Here is a 26,142-nt window from a genome sequence, read left to right on the forward strand (position 1 = left end):
ATTAATGTGCAATTTCCTTTGCATTTGGGAAAATCATGTAGGTGCAGACATCCTCTCATTACTCTGCTAGGTGAATTACGAAGCTGTCATTAAAATAATTAGCAATGGAAGAAGAAGGGGAATCAAACATTTACTTCAATGTAATTATAAACCCTATTTCCTACTAATGTGGGTAATTTATCTCACTACTATTAAAGGAAGTAGAATTAAACATGTGCCTGTATCAATACCCTATTAAACAACGATCACATATCAGTGAAAGAGAGACCCTACACAGAGCAGAATATTCAGGCAGAAAGAAGTGATTATTCCATCTGCTCTGCAGATAATCTCTGAAGATTATTCACAAGGCAAAGTAATTGAAAAAAAGATTCAAGTCATAAATACCTTAGTTCATCCTATGAAATAACTGCAACGGGAAATAAAAGGATTTTCTAATATCTTCTCTATTTCACCATGTCACTTTTCCCAAACAGTGTGGTATGCTTGCCCATTGTCTCTGTACAGGTTGTCACTTCTTTTTTTTCATTTATTTAAGTAAAGCACAAATGCACTCTATTTTTAACAACTGTTAAAAGGAGGTAGAAGAAAAACCTCTGAAAACCATGTCAAAATCCACATATTAAAAGTAATAATAATAAAGAATTCATAGCAGAATACTTGGTAGTTGGGCATTCTTCTGTACTAGGAAATAGGTTTCCCTATAAAACAGGAGAAGAGAAAACCAAATAGATCAGAAAGACACAAGAGAATTATATTAATCAGTTAATCATTCTGATTTTACACTGCTAATTAAAAAATATCTCAGATTCAAACTCAGTTTAGAGGGTACAAGCTTTCTTTATTGGTGATATGTGCACAGGGACTCACATTTGCAATGAAGCATCTTAGCAGGTTCCAGAGCACTTGGTATCATAAAAAGCTACAGAGAATAGTGAACTGACCTTTATTGGATGCCTCTGACAAGTCATCAGTGCAACTATTCCTGGTGCAGAGACCACATTTCCAAAGAAAATAGTGAGAAGTTTAAGGTCTTATTATGGTAGCTGAAATAAAGCATGTCTTCTTAAAATGCAGTGCCTTCTACAAATAACTGGTGATTGTTATCCTTCCCATTTCTGTGTTTTTCAGTGCTTTATTATTGTGAGCCACATTATCTCAAACCACTTGTATACGGCTGTGGACTGCAGGTGGCACCATTATGTCATTATGAAATGAAATAACATTATTTCTGAGACAGGTAGACAGAACAGACTACTCTAACCTAATTAGTGACATAGTCCGTGAATATGAAGTATGCAGCCTAATACAAGTCCTATATACATACAGGAAAAACAATTCTCTCTAAGGTAAAGATTAGGAGGTATCATCTGATGCACACTCTCAACATTAGCTGAAGTAAATAGAGCTGTAAAATTTACACGAGCTGAGACTGTCCCATTGACCTTCAATGGCCTTTGGATAGGGCCCTCAGAAGGAACACCTGAGGGAAAAAATGCAAACTGCAAGCATAGTAGGGTGAGAACTCTAAAGCAGCTGCTCAGGAGTAAAGCAGATGCCACACTGCAGTTAATTCTGCTATGCATTGGATGAAATGAAGAGCAGATATAACGATGAAAAAATCAACCTGTGATATTTTCAAGAATGTTACTGGAATGAAAAAGGTTGCTTACATTCTCCTGATGAAATTGTATAAATTCTATACTCATGTATTACAAAAGGAGTAACAGTGTACCAGGAACCCATCTGATACACAACTCCCATCTTCCTAGAAGTTGACTCTCTCCTATGAACAGATAACAAGAAGCTTGAGGTGGATCTAGAAGGAAGCCAGAGATTGGCTTCACAGAGCTACTTGGAAAGAGAAGGAACTCATAACACCACTTACCTTATTTTGTGCTATAAAGTATGTGAAAAATACATTATACCCATGGCTACATTGAAACCACTAAGCATAGTGCTCTAACCATGGAAGCTCTGCACAGAAAAGACTTTTCTTTGCCTTTCACATGCATACACAGAAATAGTTCCAATTTTTGATGACTCTGCTGTATACAAAGACACTAATTCCCAGAAGACTTCTGCTGAACACTCAAAGAAGTACCTCTTGCTGGCAAGGAGATCAGCATGCAATGTGTACAGCCCACCAAAGCATTCACTTCCACTAGGTGTGCACCAGCATGTCAGCAATTCACTACATTGTCTTTCTGCAGTACTGTGGGGAAGAGTTTTTAAGCCAGTAATAGCTGTCAATCTCCCTGTAAACTAACCCCCACCTACCAGTTTTGATCAGTTATTCCAAAGCCACACAAACTGTCCCTGGTAGACCTCCTCTGGATGCAGAAAAAGTAGTTTTGCTTAGCAGTCAGTTAACAGTCAAGATACTGCTGGTGAGGGTGAGAAGTCGGTGGGGATTCACAAGTGGAAAGATGAAATTGAGGGTAGAATCTCTCAGGAAATACAGAGACCAATTGGTAAATAACCTTTCATATGAATATGCCTGAGAGTATTCAAGGCTCAGACAAATCTGTATTCCAGGAAATCTAACATTATTTAGGATAGAATTTTCTTCAATATTTGTCATACACTTTGCTTTCTGACTGCTCACAGCGTAGTGTTAGGCTTAATTCCAATAGTGTCTAAAGAGTTGGCATGGTCCTTAATGGAGACTCAAATTATTGAAAACAGATCTCGGACTTGAAAGTGGATTTGCTCATTTTTGAAGTCATAATTTCATTTTAGTATTGCACCGTGCAAGTGTGAGCTTGCACTCGCTGACATTTGAAGAAATATGTCAACTTGTTACACATCATTAAATTCTCATCATTATACTGCTGCATTTAGTTGGGAAATAGATGTACAAAATGTCTCATATTCTGAAAATTACCTGTAAGTACCTAAGCACATACTGGACTTAGGAACAATGTCTGGAACTCCTAGAATAATGTCTGGAACTCCTAGAATAATTTTGGGCCAGGAGTTAACTTCTGTGGATATGTTTCACTTAACTGTTAAAACAAAGTACCAATGATCAGGCTGGCTAGGTGCTTTTTCCAGATATGTTAATGAGGGTTCCAAGCAGGACCTGTTGCTCCTCTTAAAGGGATTCATTTTTATTAAGACTTCTTGGCTTCTCATGCTATATAATTCTAATTCCTGTCCTTAGACAACAGCCTGGATTTCCTGCATCCTAAGATTCTGCCTGCTACACCTGTCCTAGGAAATAAGAAATTATTTTCTAATGTTTTTCTCTCCCTGGAGGTTTTTCAGTATTTCAGAAGACTCTCTCCTCCTGTATCAGGATAAACCCAAGACTGTTAATAATTCTTTTAGGGATGGAGGGAAGGAATAGAAGATAGTGTTTCTGTCCTGTGGGTAAGGGCCTTTTTCATTTTGACTTCTTGCTCCATCATTTTCCCCACTTTTTAGGCATGGGCTTTATCCACTGTTATAGAAATTATTCCAGGCTTCTGCTCTGTGCTTCTCTCTTGTTCTTCTCTGTTGAAGCTGCTTTGTTTTGCATAAATCTTTAAATATTTATTAAGGCAAGGTTTTGAACCTGAGTTTCCCACATCAAAGAGAAGCATTTAAATATCATATGATGGCATCAGATTTTCTCTTGTTCACTCCCCCCATTTTAATTACACAATGTGGATCTGCTTCAACAGAAAAAACTGGGAAAGCCAGCTTGCAATTAGTCAATAAGTGAATGACTTGTATTCAAATGGCTTCTCCACATCTCAGCCAGCTGTTCTGGGCCAGGGACTCCTGCAGGGCTAATTGCTTCCTCCCTTTCTTTCTCTCTGTTATTCCAACTAGAATTTCCCATCCTGCTTAAAATATTTCTCAAGGAAAATTTTTGTCAAAATAGGAGATTTTCCATGAATTTCCAGATGCAGTTAAATCAACCATTTCTGGTAAAATTCTCTTCATCTATGGAAAACATCTATTGATGTTTAGCAGCCATCATGAGTGTTAGGCACAAGTGGCAGTGAGCCCTGGTTCTACCACTGATGAAATCTCAGTCAAGCTATTTCTGTACACATTATCACTCTTCCCATCCACTGGAACTAGGAAAAATATGGACTTAAGGTGCAGAACTGCTTGGCTATGTAACCTGAGTGACAGTGTCCCTGCATTAAACCAGAAATGTGCTGCAACTTGTCCCAGGTATTGTAACATTTTTAAACTTGACCTCCTGGAGTTTCATGACTATATTTCAACTGACATATGAAAATGAGTCTTTGTATATGTGAAATAATTTCAGAACCTGATCATATGGTAAGCAATAGTATTTTAAAATGTTATGCTTTTGTTTTAATTCTATAACTTGCTGAGATCTAAATCATTTTTTTGGACAGTGGTGCTTTGCAGTGTTATCTGAGTTAAACGCAGGGTTTAGGTTTTGCTTTCTCTAGTTCTCCTCAGGGCAGTCATATTGTTATAAACCAGCTCCAACACCACAAGTACATAAAATAATTCATTGTAGGGTGTTTCAAAATCTTTCAAAGAAATGCTCTGAATAAATGCTCAATATTAAACCCATGAAGTAAATGTATTATGAAAAGATATGTTAGTTCCACACACTGGTACTGTGAAATAAATAAATACATTTAATGAATGCACAAGAAAGCAGGAAAGAAGAGGAATAGCTTCTTTCAGTGGTTATAACTATAATCTTCCATTCACTTACAGAAAAATGGCTATTTATTACCACAACATACTAGCAAGAGTTACAAAACTGAACGCAGTTAGCATAGTTCTCTTTAAGTGCTCTTCACTGTGTTAGAAGATCTTGTCTTTCAGAAGAAGCGAAAAATACCACAGGAATTTATCAAACACGACAATCAACTGGCCCCTACCAGGAAACACGATCTCTGCCTCTATTTTGTAAAATTTAACAGTCAATTTAACAGACAGTTGAGTACAGAGGGGGCCTAGATATATATCTAGACAAGATAATATAGATAATATAGATAATAAAGTTGAGGTACAGAACTAACTTCATTTAAAAAAATTTCATTGCAGACTTGTGATTTTGATTCCTCCAGTTAAGTCTCTTCAAGGGATTTTTCAGAGAAAAGTACTGAGAACAAACCCCTTTGAAAAATCAAATCTTCCTAGACTGCCTCAGGTTAGATACATAAAAATAATTGGTACATTTTAAAAATCCCAGCCGAAAATCCCCAGTGAATTTCAGTTAAAAGCACTTGGATCAGGCTCAACGTCACACGGTTTCAGTTTACTTCCAGTTTAGGGACAGGGCTCGAAGCCAAAAACTTCTTTCATGTTTATTCTCTAGTTCTACATATTCATCTAAGAGAAATACTATTTAAAAGATATTTTGAATTAAAAATATTAAGGTCCCTCCCAGGGTAAATTTTCCTTCAGTTTTGTATTCATCTATGGGCATCTTAGATTCGAAATGGTAACAGAAGACCACATAATTACCCTCATTTTTCCAGGGGATGCTCCTGAGGCTTAGGGAGGTCTATTATCCAAAGACTCAGTACAAACCCAGGCCTGAAGAACACCTGCAATTTCATCCCAGCTCAGAAAGCCTTTCCATGGTTTAAGTCACACCACTGATATGCTTTATTCATGCTATTAATGCAGTAGATAAAATATCTAAGGAATTCTGAAGGGCCTTTGGAAGTATATGCAATGTTAATAAAATCTTGAGGAAAAAATATGCTTTAGGAGTGACAATATCACACTGGCTAACCATGATGTCAGAACTGAAACATGGATAGAAATGGATAGAAAAAAGTTAAGGTACTATTCCTGAATATTACAATATATTATCCTTTTTGGGTATCTGATTGTCCTTCTTCAGTTATCAGTGGAGAGAAAGAAATAAAACAGTGAGTGATGCTCAGACATATATTTGCTTTAAAGTAGGTTTGATACATAATTCAAGGTAATGTAGAAATAAGGTGAGATACAGATATTAGAATCAAGTGTTTCTTGACAGATTGAACTTCACTTGTCTTTCGTTACCTGAGGTGTGATAAGCATTGTCAACAACCGTGAAAGTATGAAACAATTAATCCCTTTTGGGGAATCACTATGAAGCAATGGAAATGCCAAAGGAAAAGGAGATTTGCATCATCTCTTAAAAAAAAAAAACAACTTGAAAAAGGGAGTCTCACTGAAATGTCTCTATTTCTGTCTCTGTGAGTTAAGTATGGGAGAGCAAAGGAAGAGGTAGGCTAAAGAGCACTACAAAATCAAAAACAAAGTTGTAAAATAACTTCGATTTAGTAGAAAATAACATGAAAGTATGAGCAAGGATACTGCCTGCTGCTTGGGTGCTGTGTCCAGAGTGAGAGGACTTGCACATTTTCTATTTTAAAAAGACTAAAACCAAGGCTTAATCAGAAATATCCCTGAGTTCTGAATCCAATGTCCATCTCTGAGATGCTTAAGATTAGCATGGTCAATGAGAACAACTTTTCATTAATTGCAATGCACAGGGCATGGGTCATAAGCTAGAAAGAAAGCTTATGAAAGAAAAATAGTGGCCATTTTAATTAAAAGCATGTTTTTTATTTGGGGCAAAGAGGAAAGAGGGAAAATAAGTTGATAGCTTGTTGTTTTGTTTTTTTTTTTTTCCAGCAACTACTACATCTTTTTTATAGATATAATCACTCAGGTCTGGAACAGGAAAAGGCACTAAGGAATTAATATTAGCATGGCACTGTCACATGAAAAATTGATTTTCAAGGAGGAGAAGCTTTAGAAAGCTTGTTTAGCCTTTACAAAATCAAAGTGTAAAACAGTATAAAAGAAACAATCTATTTTTGTAAGTAAGCATTTTTATAAACTGCAAGCACAATTAATTTCAATACCAGTCTGTTCATGTTCATTGAATAAACTCATTCATGCTTAAATATGGTTATATTTCTCCATTGCAAGAAAAGAAGGTAAATGGAACATGCAGTTGCTCCTTGTAGTGCTGTAACATTCATTTTAGTAACACTCTCCTCTAGATGAAAACAGCATTTTATCACAAAGCCAATGACTGTGTAACGTCTTGACTAATATTCGAAATTTACAAGTTATTTTAAGATTCCCAGAATATAATCAAGATGCGTCATTTGCAAATTATAAAAGGTAGAAAATGAAAATGATGAATCAACGGCTCCTTTTCATACATGACAGCTGGGAGGTGCAGATCTTACATGAAATATATTCTTCCAAAATATGGTTTTCAGCAAACCATGAGGGGGCTTGGATCAAGCACCTGGACAGCAAAGATACTGAATTCATACTGCCTGTCCCCAGGTCCATCACCCTGAGCTCACCACTATCCAGTTTCCTGGAACAGAACTGTGGAAAGTGCTACTTTGACTGGAGGTTGCAAAGTATATTTCAGCAAATTGCACTGTTTGATCAAAACTGATAAAAACAATAAATAAAAAAAGATAATAAGAACAATATAATAATACTAATAATAGTAGTAGTAGTAGTAGTAATGGGCTTTAATTCCAGTTTTAAAATTTAAATTAAGAGAAGAAAATTTATCTATGAAATGCTGTCTTGAGTAGCAAAAAATAACATTCTGTTTGGGGGGCACTTCTTTTGATTAATAGTCTGTTAAAACTGGGATAGATTCAAATTGTTTTATGTAAACTGAGCAGCATGTTTTGGGGAAAAAAAGTTGAGAAGAAAATTCTGACCAACTTTAGCCCTTTGTATTTATGCTTGCTTTGCAAGAGGTATTTTCAGCATTAAGACAGTATAAGCAGAGGGATGGGTGAAAGAGGGATCTGAAAAAAGGATGGGCGAGAAATCTGCTATTATCCTGAGCTTTTCCTTCAGCAGAGCATTATGTTGGCATAAACAGACTTTTCACAAAGTGCTCTTGTGGGATTGCTATTGCAGGACTCTTACTGCAGACTTGCACAGATGCTTCTCTTTCTCCATGGATAGCAAGTGGAAACATGCACATCTAAAAATCACAAAATGATCCTGGCATCACTGTTTTTTGTGGAAACTTTCCTAAAAGATGCAGGGCAGTATTTAAAAAAAAAATTATCAGTATTTCTGATTGTTTTTGACAAGTAAAACCTGTGCAATATTGAGATATTGGAGCAACAGATATCCCAAGAGCAGCATAAATTAATGGACAGATGAATAAGGAAGATGAAGGAAGTCTTTCCTGGCAACAGTTTATGGAATAGTGCTTACAAAAAGTGCATATTTTAATTTTTCTTAGTCCTGGCAAACGAATAAGGAAGGCTCTCAGTATGAAAAATATGCCTACATTTTGCAGAATTCACTGGAATCTGTAGTGTTTGGGGTTGGGAATGATCCCTGCATGTACAATTGGGGGGACACATATCCTACATCCAAAATACCAGAAGAACTGACTCCACTACCAGGCTCAGCTAATGCTGCACCCTTTGAAACAGAAATGTTGAAAAATTAAATGAAACAAACAAACAAAAAACCAAAACCAACCAAACCAACCAACCAAACAAACCTCCCAAAAATACCCCCCCCCCAAAAAAACAAAAAAAAACCTACCCTAACCAAACCAAACCTAAAAGAAACCACAGGCAAACCTCTGCATGCCTTTTAAGATGAAAGAGTGCTTAAATGTAATACCATGTAGAGAGAACACTTGGTTGTACAAAAGAACTCAGCTTTTTGCCTATGAAGGAATGCTAGACTATACAAGACCGACAAATGAGTATCCTTCTTTGGCTTGATTCTTTTCCCCAAACTTCACTTTTACATCCTAAACTCCTCTGAATATCCAACCTGCAACTAATCTTGATCTTAAATTTGGTGGCAAGCCTGTCCCTGGGCACAAGGCAGTGACAGTGACAAAGTGGTGACCAGAATGATGGTTTGCCTTCTGTAGGAATGAAGGAAATTAACAGCCAAAGGAATCAGCACAAGAAGCTGTATAGAAGACAGATCAGGCTCTTATTTCTGTATCATTAAAGATCGAAGGAAAGAACTCAAATGTCAACAAGTTTACAAGTACATGCTTAATGCTCTGAACAGCCTGGAAAATGGCAGCAAGTCAGGCTAGGACAGCATGCAGGGAACATCACATTACCAGCATCCTGTATTTTACTTTTGCAGGTCACCTTAAAGCTATGTAGTGCAGAGAATTTAAAGCTCTTGAGGAGATTAAGGGTTCAAGAGCTGTGAACAAACAAATTTAGGCTACTAAAATCACAATTCTAAATTTTAAAATGTGCATGAGATGATTATGAGTATGAGTTAGTGATTTTTAATTATTTTGTGCAAGTTTTGCATATTCATAAGTCTGCTTGGAGAAACACACACTGCATTCTGATGATGAATGCCATTATCTCACACTCTTAACACAGTCTCAGCATAGCATAAGACAAGGTTTCAGGGGCAGGACATGACACTGCAGCACACTCACAGTTTCAAATGTCCACAGCGACACAGGGGACTGATCCTTCCCACAGCCTCAGTTCTAACCACATGTGGCACCTTCTGCTGCCCAGTCTGTATCACCTCTGCCCTCCCCAGGGCTGGTAAGCTTTTATGTGCCCCAATTCCTCATACCCAGAATGGCATGGGCAATGGCTGGAGCCAAACCACGCTCCTGCTTCCTCCACCTCAGCCAGCCTCTGCCAAATGTCAGAGATGGGGCATCCAAGGCTCTCAGGAAAGAGGCAAGAGAGGGAGGGGGTATGAACTGTAGCACAGGGATCCCACACTCAGGAGGAAGTGGAAGGCATTTAGGCTTTGTTACCATGCCCAAGACAACCAGAAGGTGAAGTCCCCTATGGCCAGATCCTGACTCTTCCAGACAGCTCAAACAGGTGGGGAGCACACACCTCGGGAGGAAGGACACACCTTCCCCACAGGTATCTCTGTCAGATAATCTGGTTGTGTTCTTTCACTTTTCTTTCTCAGTGGCAGCATCATGAAACATTTGGATGATAACTTTCAGCACTGCTTAGATCAACACAACTCACTGATTAATAACATTTATCATCAATCTGAAGCAATGTTCACACAAACCCCCCTTTCCCAGTTTCATTTTATTAATGAATAATACTTGTGATATTATGAAAAAAATACTCTTGAAATCTGAAAATTGGCAATTTTTTCCCCCCATATTTTATCCTAGTCAAAAACTGAGGACGCATTTCTGGCACGACTCTAATAAAGCATTTTTTCCAATATTTTGAAGTGCAAGGGTCTGAAACAATGTTGTCTGTCTGAAAGAACAATTGTGTCTCCCTAATGTTAGTAGCCTACTTCTCAATTAGCCTGTAAAAATAAACCTGCTTTTCCAGACATTAGTCACCAGACTCTCAGATGTTTTGCTTGCAACTAGAAATGGATTCATTAAAAAAAACAGAAGTAGCTGATATCAAACAGGGATTCCGTTGAAGGGCAGTATTTTTATGAAAAATGTATAAGCTGATATGTACAAGAAAGGAAGGCAGCAGAGGGCTGTGCATGTGTAACCAGGGTCAGTATTTGAATCAGGATGAGTATTTGAAGGCATACACAGAATTCCCTATGCTCTACTGCTGCTGCCACAAAATAGCAAAGAGCTAGACCGGCTTATCTGGCTTATCTATGTGTTTATACAAAGCAAACGAGACACACTTCAGCCCTAAATAGTCCATTTACCTTTTCATAAAATTTTACTGGAGCAGAAAAAAAAAACCTGGCAGCATGACCTATTGGCAGTATGCACATCACCTTGCTATGAATATGCAGTTTGTCAGATAATGAAGCCCTAACCATTTAAAGGTTCTTCAAATGAAAATCAGTGAAAAATAAAGCTTAAATTTCGTTTTGAAAGCTACAAGTATTCATCATAAAAAAATAATAAAAGTACATGGTACCAATATCATCTTTCTGTCAGATGCTAGTGAACACCTAGAGAAAGGGATATTCCTCTTTACTTCACCACATTTTCACAGTTATTGGCAGTGAACAACTTTGCACTCTTTTGAAGCTGGAAAGGGCATCTAATAGATGCTGTTAAAAGCCAGCGAGAATGCAATAAACACTCATTAATTTGTCTACCCCAATTTTCAGCATATTGACAGATTTTGCCCTCCCAACATCCTTTGACAAAATATCTCTGTCCCATCACTGAATTGTGCTGTATAGAAAGAGAAATACCTTTGTGCCTGGTCATAGTGATTTTCACATTCATGTGCCCTGAGGACAAATAATCAAACCATTCCCTCCTGATTTCTCCCAAGTCATTCATGACTTCAGAGCTACCTCTTTTACTTTTCCTACCATAGAAAAAAAGCCTGCTATCAGCAAATCCTGGAATTTCTCAGAAATAAAATCAGTAAGGAGACTCAATAGGAACTCTAGGCTAGTAATGTAATGGTCAACAGTGTAAGAGGTGATCAGTAGATCTAAACAAACCATAGGCATTTGACATCTAGAGTTGTCTAAAGAGATCAACTGCTGATATTGTTGCTATATTATAACTTCACACCAAGGCAATTTGGAGTGCATGGGGCAGGCCAGCCACAGCCTTTTATATCATCTCTTCTGAAAGCAGGCTAGAAGACTCGGCAGCCTTACTGGTACTACTGAGAAATGATTTCTAGCACCTTCTTTTCCAGTCAAGGATATATGGGCAATTAATGTGCTTTTCAGGAGAGGAAGGATTACTGTGTTTGTGAAAGGAAACACTGTCACTTCGCTAATCTCAGGCAAAGCAGATACAGTGGCTGTCATGCTCAGGACACAAAACATCTCTATGATCACAAAGTAGTCTTATGCTCAAAGCAGCTTGCAGTCCTTTGAGGTGTTCTGTGTCAGCAATGAGCTAAATACACCGAGCTTTGAGCAATTTTGTTGAGCAAAACTTCTATGAATAGTATGGTGGAAACAGCAAAAAGGAAAGGGGAAAGGATGGCTGCACCTCAGCTGGCTGGTCATTGAAGGGCCCTGAAAAGCACAAGAGCTGGGCCTGACACTGCGGCAACTCAGCAGATGAGGGGCCAAGAGAACACCATCCTGCCAGGCTTCCTGAAGGACACAGCTGCGGCATTGCTCCTGGTGAGCAGGTCATTAAAGTAACTCCACTGTCCCTAGTGAACAAGCAGCTCTTGATTTCATTCTGTCTGAGGGGTACTGGGATGAAGGTGTCCCAAAGGAACCTTATCCTAACATCAAATCCTGCTCAAAGCTCTGAGCTAATGAAAGCAAACACTGTGGCAAAACTTCCTGGTGTGCTTTAGCAGCTGTAACACACTAACAGAACAACATCTACCCATAAACACATTGAAGTCTCTGATCCCAAGAGCTGTGGTTTCTTCTAGTATTACCACAAGGAGTGCAGGTTTTTTTCATGGAATCCTGTAGAGCACTGCCACTGAGCAATTTCAAAATTGTTGGGAGAACCAGCAGACATGACAACCGTGCTTAACTTAGGGTAACTAATTTAGATTTGGTAAGGCAGATAAAGCATTTTTTATTGCAAAACATAACTAATTATGTCAGGTGTATATACATTATACACATATACTTACACATTACAAAATGTGTATAAGATCTAGCTGGGAGAAAACATTTTAGTTTTTGGTAAACTAAAAATGCAGATCTAAATTTTAACAGAATGCATGTTAGATGAGATCCCTGGGTACGGAAGGGCTAAATACATATCCTCAGTTTGAGACAAAGTTCACACTTTTCAAGTAACCACTGTGTAATAAGACATCTTCTAAAATACTTGCATTTAGACACACTTAATACTTATTTCTGCCCTAGTGATGCATTGAATATCACAAACAACTTATAATTAGGCCCCTGAAGATACTCCTTCTAATATTTTTAAACAAATGTATTATTTTACCTAAAATTTGACTCTGCTAGGTTCTCTGAGAGTACTACAATTTAAAATACACATATTTTATTTTCTGCACCATGTAGCCATTTTCACATGGCAGTATGTTAGCACATAAACTATAAAATACAATTTATAAGTAGAATTTTACGGTAATCTTTCTGTTTAAAGTATGTAGTCCATTGCAATGATTACATCTATTACAAGACTTAACAACAAGGAAAGAATTTCTGTGAGTGTCTCATTTTCAATTTGCACAGTAAAAAATACATCTGGAGAGAAACCAAAGGCCTTCGTAAGTTGATTATATGTCAGCCAATGTGAGGCTTTGCTACTTTATAAGAGACTGAAATGAGATTGTCTAGAAATTGCCTTCCCTATGTTTTCCAATCTCAACAGAAAGAAATGAAAAAAAAAAAAAGAATATGAAAAACTGGTTAGACTTCCATTTTTAAGATACACAAGACTTAAAATTCTCTCACTACAGCATTCAGCTGCTTTACAAGGTTACAGCTGTGCCTAATCCTGATCTGTTTTAGTGAAAGCAGAGCTTCAGTCTATTATTTGAATTCAAAACGGTAACACTTGTTTCTAAACTTACACAGTAAACAGCTCTGAGCTAATTCTGGGATCTATAAGGATGTTCAGTGCACTATCAACACAGAGATATGAAAATTGGGAAGAATGTAGAGGTCATTTAATTAATTGGCATCCCATATGCCCACCCTCCAGTATGGAATGGTCCTCATTACCAGAGCTATGCTTTGTTTCATTTTAAATGGTCCCAGGGACGGGACCAGTGCTCTATCAGCTATTCCCCTCTGAGGGAACCAGACCTCTGATTTGGATTACAGTCAGCAGCACTTATAGGAGCCTCTGCTTCATTTCAGAGGATTAAAACTCGGTTTCAAAGATAATGAGAAAGAGCCCTTCAAAATGTTTCTCATACTGATGACTTGCATAGCAAAGCTGTAGAAGCCTGTATTTATTTGTCTTGGGATGGAACCATGGAGGCAGTAGGCAATTTGAAGGAAGCTCACAAGAAATGCAATGTACAAATTATTTGGAGGCAATCCTCTTATATGCAAAAGAGAAACAGAGAAAACACTCCTCAGATCCCCTAATCCAGACAAACATAGTCACACAAATTTTTTTGGTTTTGTTTTTGTCCTCTCTGCCCTTGTTTCAGACTATGAATTCTCCTTGTAGTGTCAGGGGGAAATTTCATTTCTCCCCAAAAGGTCATGCAACTGGTGGTTCTGGCAAGGAATGGGAAGTAAAAATCTCTTTTCACAGGGTGAACTCTGAAATTTGTCTGTCAGAGTCATCCAATGGTTGGGAGAAAGACTCCTGTCCCTTGCTACCCTGCCCATTTTATTTAAATATACCAGCTCTTCAGCCTTCTATCACCTTCTGCCACCCTTTTCAGCACCCAGGCCCTTGGAGATGTGAATATCACCTCTTTTCTTTAAAACCACAGTGTATCAGATGACCTCTCCTTGTGCAATTCACTTGGACACTTAATTATTGTAATGACACTTGTTATTTAGAGAGCTCTTTCATCTTCAAAACACTTCACAAACATCAATTAACCCAAATCTAGATTAATTAATCTGACAATTAATTTTCTATGTATCCAGCAATTCCTGTAATGGAGAACAAACTAGTGGCTATTAAAGTCATTGGAATGAGTTCACTTGACTTCAACAGATATGGGATCAAGCTCATTTCTTGAGTCTGTTTCTCTCTCCTAAATCTTGACTGCAACATGATATTTTCTCCCCCAGCATCTTCAGCTGCTTTATCAAGAATACAACTAAGGAACAACAAGAGAAAAAAAAAAAAAAAAAAAAAGGAATCTGTAAACTGAGATCACACACACATAGATTAATCAGTTTTGGTTTAGGGGTCATCTTAAATCTGACACTCCACCTGCATCGAGTTTATGAAGATTGATCAGTCCTTGACACACTCAGACAAATTAGGGCTCCAAACACACTGCTACAATTAGGGAATTCAGGAGGCACTCATATCATAAACTGATTGCTAAATTATAGATTAACCCAAACAGACAACAGGGTGAGTTGTGTAAAAACCTAAAGTTTTTAATAATCATTGTTGTGCCTGTGGTAGCACTTCTCTCACCTCATGTACAGAAAGCAAGGGAAATATGAAAGAAAAAGGAAAAGAAACATTTACTTGAAATGAAGGTTTGATGGTATTTATGCAAGAAGGTCTCAGACACTGCCTTTCACAGTGTTTTGTTCAAGTTTATAATAATCCTCAAAATAATACATAATTCTCTCTGAAGACTGTATTAAAACTCCTATGCTCATGAAGCTGTATGCACTTAAACAAATATTTTTCTTAGCTTATTAAGTATACACCTCATCCTAATATTTAAGCCTAATTTTTTTTCTTTTCAGCACCAAGAAGGAACTTTTTATTACCCCAAATTATCAGCTGCCCAGTTAGCTCTAGAGGAATTTTGCTGAAAATTCACAACACAATAACATCATTGAAGCAACTAATAAAACAAACAAACAAACATTATTATTTTTATTATATTATATATATAATTATATATAAAATATTATATTATATAATATTATATATTATATAATATATTTATTATTATTATTATCATTATTATTATTATTAAATATTATTCAGTGTATAAAGAAAGAGCAGCATTCCCCAAGAAAGAGACAATTATTCTACCGATTCCAGCAAAATGCTTTGACCTACTGAAAAGGAAACAACTTACTGAAAAAGAACTTTGAAAGTATCTTTTGATTCATACTAAAGGCATGTAAAGGTTAAGTCCCCCTTCTTTATTTTTGAACATTTTCTACAAAAAGGACTCAATTTGCAAATACCTCTTCAACAACACCACGGTAAGCAAGCAGGGAATGATTGGCTCCACTGGCATTAATTTGGTGAGTAAATTGAAGGGAAAATGTAGAACTGCTTAGTTAATCAAGTATGACTGAAATCACCCAATCAAGAAAATAACCAGTAAATCTAGCCTGTGCTGTAATTTGTTCTTGGTGCCAGTCTCTTTCTACATGGAATTAAAAGCCCAAAGAAAACAGCAACAATAAATGAGCCTTCTCTTAGGGAACAGTATAAAATCCTTCAGTTCATGCCTTTCCAATCATCATTTGACACTGCTGGAATTGCCTTTTAAGCCACATGCTTTTTAAAATCCTGCAGAAATTATTGCTGTTGACCACAAACTGTATCTTTCCACACTAGTGCTTCAAACACTCTGACAGCTAAACTGTGAAAGAATAAAAACACTAATGGATTTGTCTGACTATATTATTCCTTGTATTTTAAGCTTTACTTGGTCTCCTTCACAGGTTCTGCTCAGTTACTTTCACTAGTGGCTTTCAGAGATACTGAGGGTTTATTTTATAGTTTATAATACACCTGTATAAGCAGAGCTGTAGTCAAGTATTAAAGGTCACTGAAAACTTATTGATCTAGAGAACACAGCAGCAATAACTCAGAGAATATCAAAATATCCACTGCTATTTGCATTTCCTTAACTCAGAATGGACCTGGCAATCTATAAGAAGCAATTTCTTCCCCTAATGATCCATCATTTTGCATGAAAGAGTCAACACTTTTATGAAATCAGAAGGAAACAGAAGGTTACAACTGTCTGAAGAAGACTCAACATTCCACCCCCAAAAATGCAATAGCAGACACTGAGGAAGAGATTGTTATATTAATAACAAATTCTTGTGCAATTATATTAATTAATTAATAAAATTAAAATCAAGTGATTATCTATTTACATCTAGAACAATGTTAAGATATTTCTTGTAAGCTGTGGAGCTTCTTCTATTAATATTGTAATGAGATTCACATTATATGATAGTATCAACAAGGCAGAAACAGCACTGCATAGATTACTAATTTAAGCAAAGTGCAGGTCTCTCAAGAAGACCTTGTTAACAATGACCTACCAAAAAAAAGTAGAAAATTCATAGTCTATGAAAATTCACATTGGAAAGGGATCTATTTATCAAGATCTTAATATGGAAATAAATTGAAAATGACCTTTAAAGTCCTGAGTGCACCTTGCTAGGACTAGGAGCATCATAGGTACACTGGGGCTTACAAGCATATGGAAGTAGACTTCCTGGCAGAAACCCAAACAATTCCTGTGCTAAGACACAGCTACTCCAACAGATCAGATGGACAGAGCCAAGGGAGTCAAATGGACATAAAAGAAAATGGAGAAGAAGGACAGAAGCAAGTTTTAAACTCATTAGAAGTGCACAGGAAGAGGCAACCTTCCCATGGCTACCAAAAAAAGAAACAGTACTGTCTGGGGGCTTCAGGCTGCAAAGAGCCATTCACACACCCAGAGAGAGGCATTATAACCCAGTGTATGGAACAGCCCTGGTAACCATGGCTGCGTGTCCCACTCACAGCTGCACCAATTTCACTGTGATCATCATCTGGGCCACGCAGGGATGAAACAGTAAACAAGCTGAGAGCAATGATATGATTGAAACATAGACTTTTGAAAGGTAGAAAGATACCTAATGGGCATGCTTCCTTTGAAAATTTCCCCTATGTATGTGGAAGATGGAAAGGGCTTTTTATATAGATATGACATGTGCTTCCCACTCTCCTAGTAGCTTATCAGTTCACCTCAGCATCATTTTTATTCCAGATTTTTTTTTCCTCAGTTCCTACTTTCCTTGTGAACATAACATGTTTTGGGGAGGTTCTCCATACAACCTCAGCAGGAGATAGAATTATTGTATGTTATATGCCCTGTTTGGCCTTTGCCTAATAAGCACCTTCTTAGGCGTTTATTTCCCAAGCACCTAATACCAAAACAAAAAGAGATTATTTTTCTGTATACATTCCCAGGACTTCTCTAGAGAAAGAAGAACCCTGCAACTATTAGAATGAGTGGGCAGTAGATGATCCCTACCAGAAAGTAGGCACAATACAATCTTGTATTTCAGATAAACCTTTTGACGACAACATAATTCACGTGCTGAAACCAGATTTGAATGCCAAAGTTTCAAAATTTACAGGACTTTCAGCAGAACAGACTAGGATAAATCTGTCCTCAGAAGGAGTACAATCCTCACTCGGATTTGTCAGTAGATATTGTTGTGATATGAAAATCTTTACATATCAGAAAAGCAATGCACTACTTTTGGATCAAAGAGGTATTTTGTTCACTTCAATGCATACACTAATTGCCTGTTCTGTTAGCATTAAAAGAAGGTATGATTGGCACTGAAGTGTGACCAGACTTCTTGGATGGTTTCAGTGTCTGGGAAGAAAATCTCAATAGGTTCATAAATCTAATATATCTTTTTCATAATAAAACCTAGAGCAGCAATAATTGTAATAAAGTTTTACAAGATGTCCTGAGAGGAATAAAATGTTCATTATTCTCTGCATCACAGTTAAATAAAGCAAAATTAGTTTTTTCTTTAAAAGCCCATAAGGAATTAAAATTAACAGACTTTGTAAAGAATGCTAGCAAAAGACTTTTGGCAGCACTAACTATTTGTTGCTTTGATTTTAGTGACCTTGCTCATCTTGTCTTTCTTTTCTAAATAGTCAGTTTAAATCAGAAAGTTTCAAATGCTCAGATAGTGTAAAGACTGCTTTTTGTGCAAGACTTATGAAGAGCAAACTTCCTGTACGTTGAATGACTTTCTGTGAGTTGTTTTAGGGTACTTTTCCCATCTTAATCCTCGTTCCCCATTACAAAAATCTGACCACTAGGCTCAGTACCCAAGTAAATTCAGTGGCAGAGATAAAGGGCCAGGACTTCAGGCTTCCAAATAGCCTACAGAGGTAAACCAAAAGTAAGCATGATTGCAAGGTGCCTGCAGTTGGGAATTCCCACAAGCTGATAGCTCCCTCTGAGCCCTTCTGGTGCCTCTTTAAGCATTAACTTCGATTATGCTTTCAGAGTATGTTAAAAACTAACAGCAGGAAGAGACACAAAACTACCCAGCCTTATGCAATTACTGTTCACAGTGATCAAACAATCTTGGCAAGAAGCTGGTGCTCTGCAAGGCAGCTGGAATACACCAAATCTCCCCCACGTTAAATAAGGCACAGGGAACTCTTCCAACACTTAGCAGTAACATATTGCTATATACTTTATGAAGTGAAACAAAGCAACTGAAGTCAAATTTTCTAAAATATGGTAATGCAAAGAGTGGAATGCTTAGTCAATCAAAGTAAATCAAAGCATGAACAGTCATACAGTGCTATAACAGTCACAAACACTTCATCTCTCGAATTCTTATCATTTTCACTCTTCTATTACAGTTGCCATCCAATTCCTAGGTTATAGACCATCTATAAAAGAAGCAAATAATTATATGACAAGTATTACATGCTGTCTCTCAAATACAAGTGATTTGGGTGGCTGCTCTACCATAACAGTCTCATCTTACACTCACCAAAAGATATTAAGGGCCTGAATTTGAAATAAGTATCAAGCCTTTTTATTATTTTACAGCCATAATTAGTTTTAAAATATTCCTGTACTCATGAATGATCTGATGCAAATCTTAGTACTTTTTGCTTTTCTGCAAATGGCTGAACTGTAGACTTAGGCAAATACTCAAATATCTAAAGCAGGGCTGGAAACATTTGCATACACTAATGAAAACCACAATAAATTCTCCCAAAAAGAGGGGAAAAAAAGACTGTTTTGAAAATTCTCAGTAGGTTCATAAGACCCATCTTGCTGTGGTTTTCTTCAGCTATTCATTCACTGACTTTCCCATATCTTCTCTACAGGCAGTCCTAAGGGACCACTCTTGTTCCTCTTCACTTCTCCCTTTTCAGCCTGTCTTTTGGCAGCTTGTCTACAAACAAAACGTCTACAAACAATCTCTGCTCATAGCTCAAAAGACCACCTTTATTCCCAGACCCATCTTCTTCTGCCCACACTGAAATCTGAGCCTTTCTTATACCTTCTCACCTCAGTTTCAAAGATAAGCACATTTTTCTCCCTATGGAACCTCATTTCTGTACCATTATGGACTTGCCACTTGTTCTCACATCCTAGACTTCATTTTGTTTGCTTCTCTTCCTAGGTTTTCTCACCTAAGTGATTTAAAGACCACATGTACACAACGTGATGAAGGCAGTGCTGTGCTAATTCTGCTTTTCATTTCAGTAGCAGAAATCTGATCCATCTCTTGACTCAAATTTATATGTTGTTCCATAATAACAGGGCTAATTTTGTGAACCCAAGCATTCATAAGACTGCTTTTTTACCCTTTCCACAGATATGTGGAAAGGGTAAAATAGTTACAGTGCACATCATATCTGTGATGTGCACTGTAACATATCCTCACCAGCATTTTATTTTTTCCATCTGCACAGTACATCCTGCAGTAAGGAGTGAAAAATGACAAGACCCCTTCTGCAGGGTTTTGCAGCTATAATGATGAAAAAAGAAATGTTTGTAAGGACAAAATAAAATTATATTAAGTAATTTGGTATAGTAAGAAAAAAAATTAGTCACACTTTTGGGTCCAATATCCTTTCATCAGGTCTAAAAGTCTGAATAGACACTGGGGACCAGTGCTCTTTGTTTGACGTTTTTTAATTTAGTATTAGCCTTAAACTTGGTCAGAAGATAAACACAATTGGATAAAGATTTGATTTAAGCAAAATTAGCCAGAAGAAGATTATTTTTTCTACACAAAGCTCCAGGTTCCCAATTATCTGTCTTTCTGCTGACTAGAAACACTTCTATTTCTATTGCACATGTCTTTTTGTGGCCATCCTATTCTTCAAGTATAATAAAAAAATCTCATATTTCAGTGTTTCTTTTACAGAAAGCCTCCAGATATAGAAGTGAGGAAATAGTAGTTAAAATTGTGGTAGGGCTGCCTCTTCCCCTGAGTATACTTTCACCAGTTAAATGAAGCTGGATTTAAATTATCCAACTGATTGGGAAAAACAGCCCCATCATTTTTTGAGGTTACTGTAAAAAATATAGAGCCTAATCTACTGATGACAGTGGATTACCACTTCTCTGCATCCTTAATTTGATTATGGTAATCATAATGCAGCTGTGTGATCATCTTTTCCATCAAAGAAGAGGGAAGCACAGAATAGCAATCCACAGTTGAAAAAGAGAGACCAACTTTTGTTTTCTATGAGTAAAACTATTAAAAAAGCAGGAATTACTTCTGACCTTGAGCCTGCGATCCTGGTCTCCACTGCACAGAGAATTTACAGACACTTTAAAAGTCTTCCATGCTGGATTTAAGTTATTCATCACAACCTGTAAGTGAAAAGAAGAAAGAGAACCCTTAACATTTCCACGTCTCTCAGCAGAATGCTAACAAGAGGCACAATTCTCAATACAGTATATTCACCAGCAAGAAAAGAAAGCAGACCTCAGCTGGAGTTTTCAGAACTACATCCAATGAGATATAAGCCCTTGAGCAGCTGGCAGTTTCTAACACTCTTCCTCTGGAAAACCCCCAGAAGGAGCAGGAGTGGCAAATGGACCCATACATACCCACAGATGATGCTACAGATATTGCTCCAGCACTGCCACACCTCAGTGGGAGATAATTGATGAGGAAAAGGTTGTAGAACTGAACTGGAAGCAATGAAAGACTGGGCAATGGGGATGGCAACATCAATTTACATGCACATTGTTTGCCTTGCTAGGAAAACTCTGTGGAATCCATAACAGGTTTATAACCCCTAACACCTGCCACAGCTCCACCCTGTACACTTAAATGCCATTTTTAAGACAGTGCCAGTCATTACCATGGAGCAGTAATGTCACTGGGTGATAGGAAACAAATGTAAAGCACCCAGATTACAATCCCTGAGATGAGGTGAGGAAGAAGCAACATAGTATTAATGGGAAAATATTATACAGTGTATAGCCTGGTTTTGGCTAAATCTTGTATTTATATCTCCTGACCTTCCAACAGAGTATCTGCTTAATTAGGTTTCGACCTTTGGCTTCATCTTCCTTTACTGTAAGGTGCATAAGTCAAGACCTGATACCCATTAGTTAACAACACTAGAGTGTAACACTAGGAAGTGTTTTTAAGTGTGAGTGTTTGCACACCTACATTTAAAACCACTTCCCTTAGTGACATGAGAAACATAAACTATGCCTCCTGACAGCCCATCTATGTCCTTGGAAAATTAATTCAACTCTATTCCTTACCTCAGTCCTGTGAACAAGTTGTTGGGTTGCATCATCATTCACCCGAAAAATCTCCAGAAAAGGATCAGATTTGCTGAAAAAATCCTAAAATAAAATATAGGACACATTACTCTTGAGACTTCTTTTTCTTTGAGCTTCTCAGGCACAATGCACTAGATTCTTCCCTGACTGCTAATGAAAAGGAAGAGCCAGAGTAGTTTTAGTGAGACCTCTTGGTGTTTCTCAGCAATACTCCATTCTTGTCCTTGTCTCACAAGGATTCCCATGGTACTGTTGTTGTTCTCAGTTTGACTATTTAATCATGGCATGCAAAACTGTAGAAGTTCATTTTACAACCTCTTCCGTTCTGACACCCAGCCCAGTTTCCTGAGCATTAGCTCTGTCATCCACCTAGCTTGTTTCTTTCTGTCTCCACGCCTGTTTGGTCTTTTGACACCAGTTTTCTAACGCATTGCACTTTGAAGCATATTCCACACTGGGATTCAATTTCACACTGTCCACCTACCCTCTCAAAACAGAAGTTAATTGGCCAAGACATTATGCTGCTACCAACTAATACAAGTACTGTCAAAATGGATTAGAGGTGGTTAGAGAAGTAAGCCCTCTTCAGGGTGTGGTAATATGGCCCGTGCTAAAATGACAAACAGAGCAGTGTAATGCAGGAAATAACTGGATATCTCTAGGCAAATCTGTGACAGACACCAAGGTTCACATTCACACACTGCAGAACACCTTCTCCTAGTCTTGTATCCAGCTAACAACCCTGAACTTGTCACAGGCTCTTTTGTTTCAACATCTCATTTATTCTGGACATGCTGGCTGTGGGGGAGAAGAGTAACTGGCTGCTAACCCAGGAGGGAGAAACCTTCAAATTTCTTACTGTGCTATGCTGAAAGAGTACGGTTTAAAAGCACTAAGTCCATTTCCTATAGTTTCAAGTCCCTTCTTAATTTTCTTCTTCAAAAGAGCCACGTGATTAACTTTGTGCATATGAATAGTATTCTTCTGTATAGGACATATCCAAAACCACAGACCCCCATGTCAGTTTGGGGAAGTGAGAAATTCTGTTCAGTATCCAAGTGTTTCTATGATAGTGTAAAAATTACTCTAATATATATAATTCTACTAATTTTTCCTCACCAAATGTACACCATACCTATTTTTGATTAGCTGCAAGACCATTGGTTTGGGAACAACTTTGGATAAGATGCTAGCCAAAGTCTGGGCTTGGTAAAATTTATTTTTAGGGCATTTTTATAATTCCACAAGTTCCAAATAAAGAATTCAGGGCTTTGAAAAGGGACACCTGAATTTGAATGTCTGAAGAAGAAAATGAGTCCCTATGGACCACAAGCAAGTTCAAGAAACCTAAAATCTTGTCATCCCCTAAAAATGACATAATGTTGTGTTGAGAGTGTTGTTTTGTCATTGATCGGCTTCTTTACTTTCTAGAGAAAACTTAGTGGCTCATTTAACAGCTGATGCAAAGCACATGAAGATTTATTTCTTAAATCCTTTCACGGGGAGCATGGAACAACAAAGCTGTATGTTTGGCTATTTGTTCCAGCTACATGGTAAACATGCCATTTTATGTCAAACCCTGTAAAACTGTAAAACCAGTGCAAAATTCAACTAAGTAACTCTAGATTTTGCCTCAAGGTCCTGATGTAGATTTAGTATCTAGACGCCACTCAAAATTTGAAACTTCTAGGATATGGGGGGTTTTGGTGATCAAATTCTGCCAGATTACCAGTGTATAGCAAAGAGAACAAGCACAGATAGAAGGTGCTGGTTTAATCATGGTTACGCAAAAATCCAGAGTGCATAGGCTTAAAAAAGACTGAGCTGCCTCTTCTCACACATACGCATTCTGATTGAAGCTGGGTAAAAGCTTAATGTTCAGAGTTTCTTTATCAAACACAAATTTGATAAGTTATTTGAAAGTACCTCAAAATGATACATCCAAAGAACACACCCTGGTGTGCAAAAGAATTCAGAAAGGAAGCCAAGATTTCATTTAAGGCTCAAAATACAAGATTGTTCCTAGCTGAGGATCATAAAGGTACAAGAGCACATCAGCACAAAGGAAATAATTTCTGGTTTTTGCTGCCAAGATAATACCACATAAAAGGAAAGATTTTAATGCTGGATGGTGGTTTATATTAGTCCCCCTCCAAGGCAAAAACAAAGCTTAATTACTATCAGAATTGAGGTACGAACAAAAAAATCCTTCTATATTGGAAGTGCTTTGCAATACGTAGAAATGGTAAGTTGAAGAAACATTTGCTTTCACAATTAACTTTTTTTGGTTGTTATGCTGAATCTAATAGCTTTGCATTATCCCCCAAGAATATCCTCTGAAAGAAGAATAGCTGCAATATATTGTGCTATTTTAATAATATTTAAATGATTAATGTAATACATTTGCTGGTGGTATGACGCACATTGTTCTTGCAGCAGTTATACAGTATTACCACAAGTACATGGCCTAAACTTTAAAAATTTAGATGTATCTGTTTCTAAGCACCTAGTTTGACACATTTTTAGTAGATTCATTTTCAGAGCCCAACAATTTTTAAAATTCAGGTTTGGGGATCAAGTCAAAAGTCCCTTAAAAAAGGGCTGAAGCAGTCAAAAGACTAAAATTTTGAATACTATTCAACAGGGCATTTGATGAGGCTTTTTTTGGTAGCAGTTTAATACCAGGGAACTACATAAAAAAGCAATATTAGCTTGTATTTTGCAGATATTTGCTGGATAATCTTTCCCAAACAATGGTAACTGCTTCTCTCAGAACAGGAGAAGCAGTTTGCCTGCCTCAGTGCTCATAATTTATTATAGCTATCATAAAAAATGTAGCTGCTTGTTATGGTAATTGTGACACAGCTATTAATGCAATAAAACCTTTCCAAAAGTTATTGTTCCACAGTGAAGTGTTCTCAGTGGATCTCTTGAAACAAAGATGTGCCATTTGAGCTGACAGGGCTTCAATAAAACATGAAAAAGCAGTTATACCTTCCAAATAAGCACTGTAATAAAAATATAACCATTATTTCTGCAGAAGTCAGTTAACTAAAGGAAACTTTTATATCCATAATTTTTCACCAAATGTTTCAGCCACTCCAGTAGGAAAAATTATTCGGCTTTGTTCTGTAGCTTCTCTAAAATTCTTGCAGTTTTACGTCAAGAGAGTAAAAAACATGCAACAAACATATCCTGCCTGTTAAATCTTATCAACAATTTTTGTTTAATTTCCAAAAATATGTTGTTCGAGCGTTTTTCCTTAATGTAGGAAATACATATATTTAAAGACCCCAGTCTGGATCCTCTTTCAAAGATCTTTAAGGTATGAAGGAAGAATATTCCTGTCCATTCAAGATGGTAGTGGATGGAAAGGATTTCTTTTTCTTTTTATCCAAAGACCATATACATTATATCCCCACCCCTTCCTTTACCCACAAGCTGTGAGGCATTAGGATTCTACTTGTCTTCTGCCACTCCCACAGCTACCAATGCAGGAACCCCTGGGCTTACAAAGGTAACCCCATAGCAGAGCACAAATGACTGCTTCCAGAGGCTTCCTCTGTTTTTCAGGCGATTCCAAGGCCAGTTTCAACCCTCATTTTGTTTCTCTGATGTTACATCTCTACTCAGGCGCTCACTTCTCTGAGTGAGGAGAGGCATGCAATACCATGCTTAGGATTTTACAAAATCAGCTCTTCTCAATTCTTTGATGTTTATTTTCCTTTCTGTGACATCAGAGCACTCAGTCTTTTTCACCAGTGGCTGAACTGTGAAATTTAAGTAATTTCAAACCTTAATAAAAATAATTACTAATAGTGCCTTGCATCTAATGATGTCAAAGTCCATTATAAGCTGTACACTTTTATTATAGAGGAAGTAAATCAAGTTTCAGCCAGGTATTGAGCTACATCTTTAGCTAGAGGAAATTGAAAGACTTTTTCAATGCAATAGATTTCCAGAGATTTTCATCAGTTGCAGACAGGAGTTTGGATTCAGATAAGACATGATGAGTCACTGCTTGACTTGCACACTGCATCATCCAAGAATTCTTTATTAGATGAAGCCCACCCTGACTGGA

At 37.3% G+C, this 26,142-nt stretch overlaps 1 protein-coding gene across 4 annotated transcripts in view; it reads right to left on the bottom strand.

The window, feature by feature from the left end:
- CPNE4 (copine 4) overlaps nt 1-26,142 on the bottom strand; it is a 225,567-nt gene that overhangs the window by 66,076 nt on the left and 133,349 nt on the right. For all 4 annotated transcript variants that reach the window (XM_053958980.1, XM_053958999.1, XM_053958977.1 and 1 more), the window contains 2 exons: nt 22,041-22,124; nt 21,042-21,131 (listed from right to left, as the gene is read on the bottom strand). In XM_053958980.1, the coding sequence (XP_053814955.1) occupies nt 21,042-21,131; nt 22,041-22,124 (174 nt within the window). The remainder of the gene's footprint in view (nt 1-21,041; nt 21,132-22,040; nt 22,125-26,142) is intronic.

Source organism: Vidua chalybeata, chromosome 1 (genome assembly GCF_026979565.1).
Source record: "Vidua chalybeata isolate OUT-0048 chromosome 1, bVidCha1 merged haplotype, whole genome shotgun sequence".
NCBI classification, from domain to species: Eukaryota; Metazoa; Chordata; class Aves; order Passeriformes; family Viduidae; genus Vidua; species Vidua chalybeata.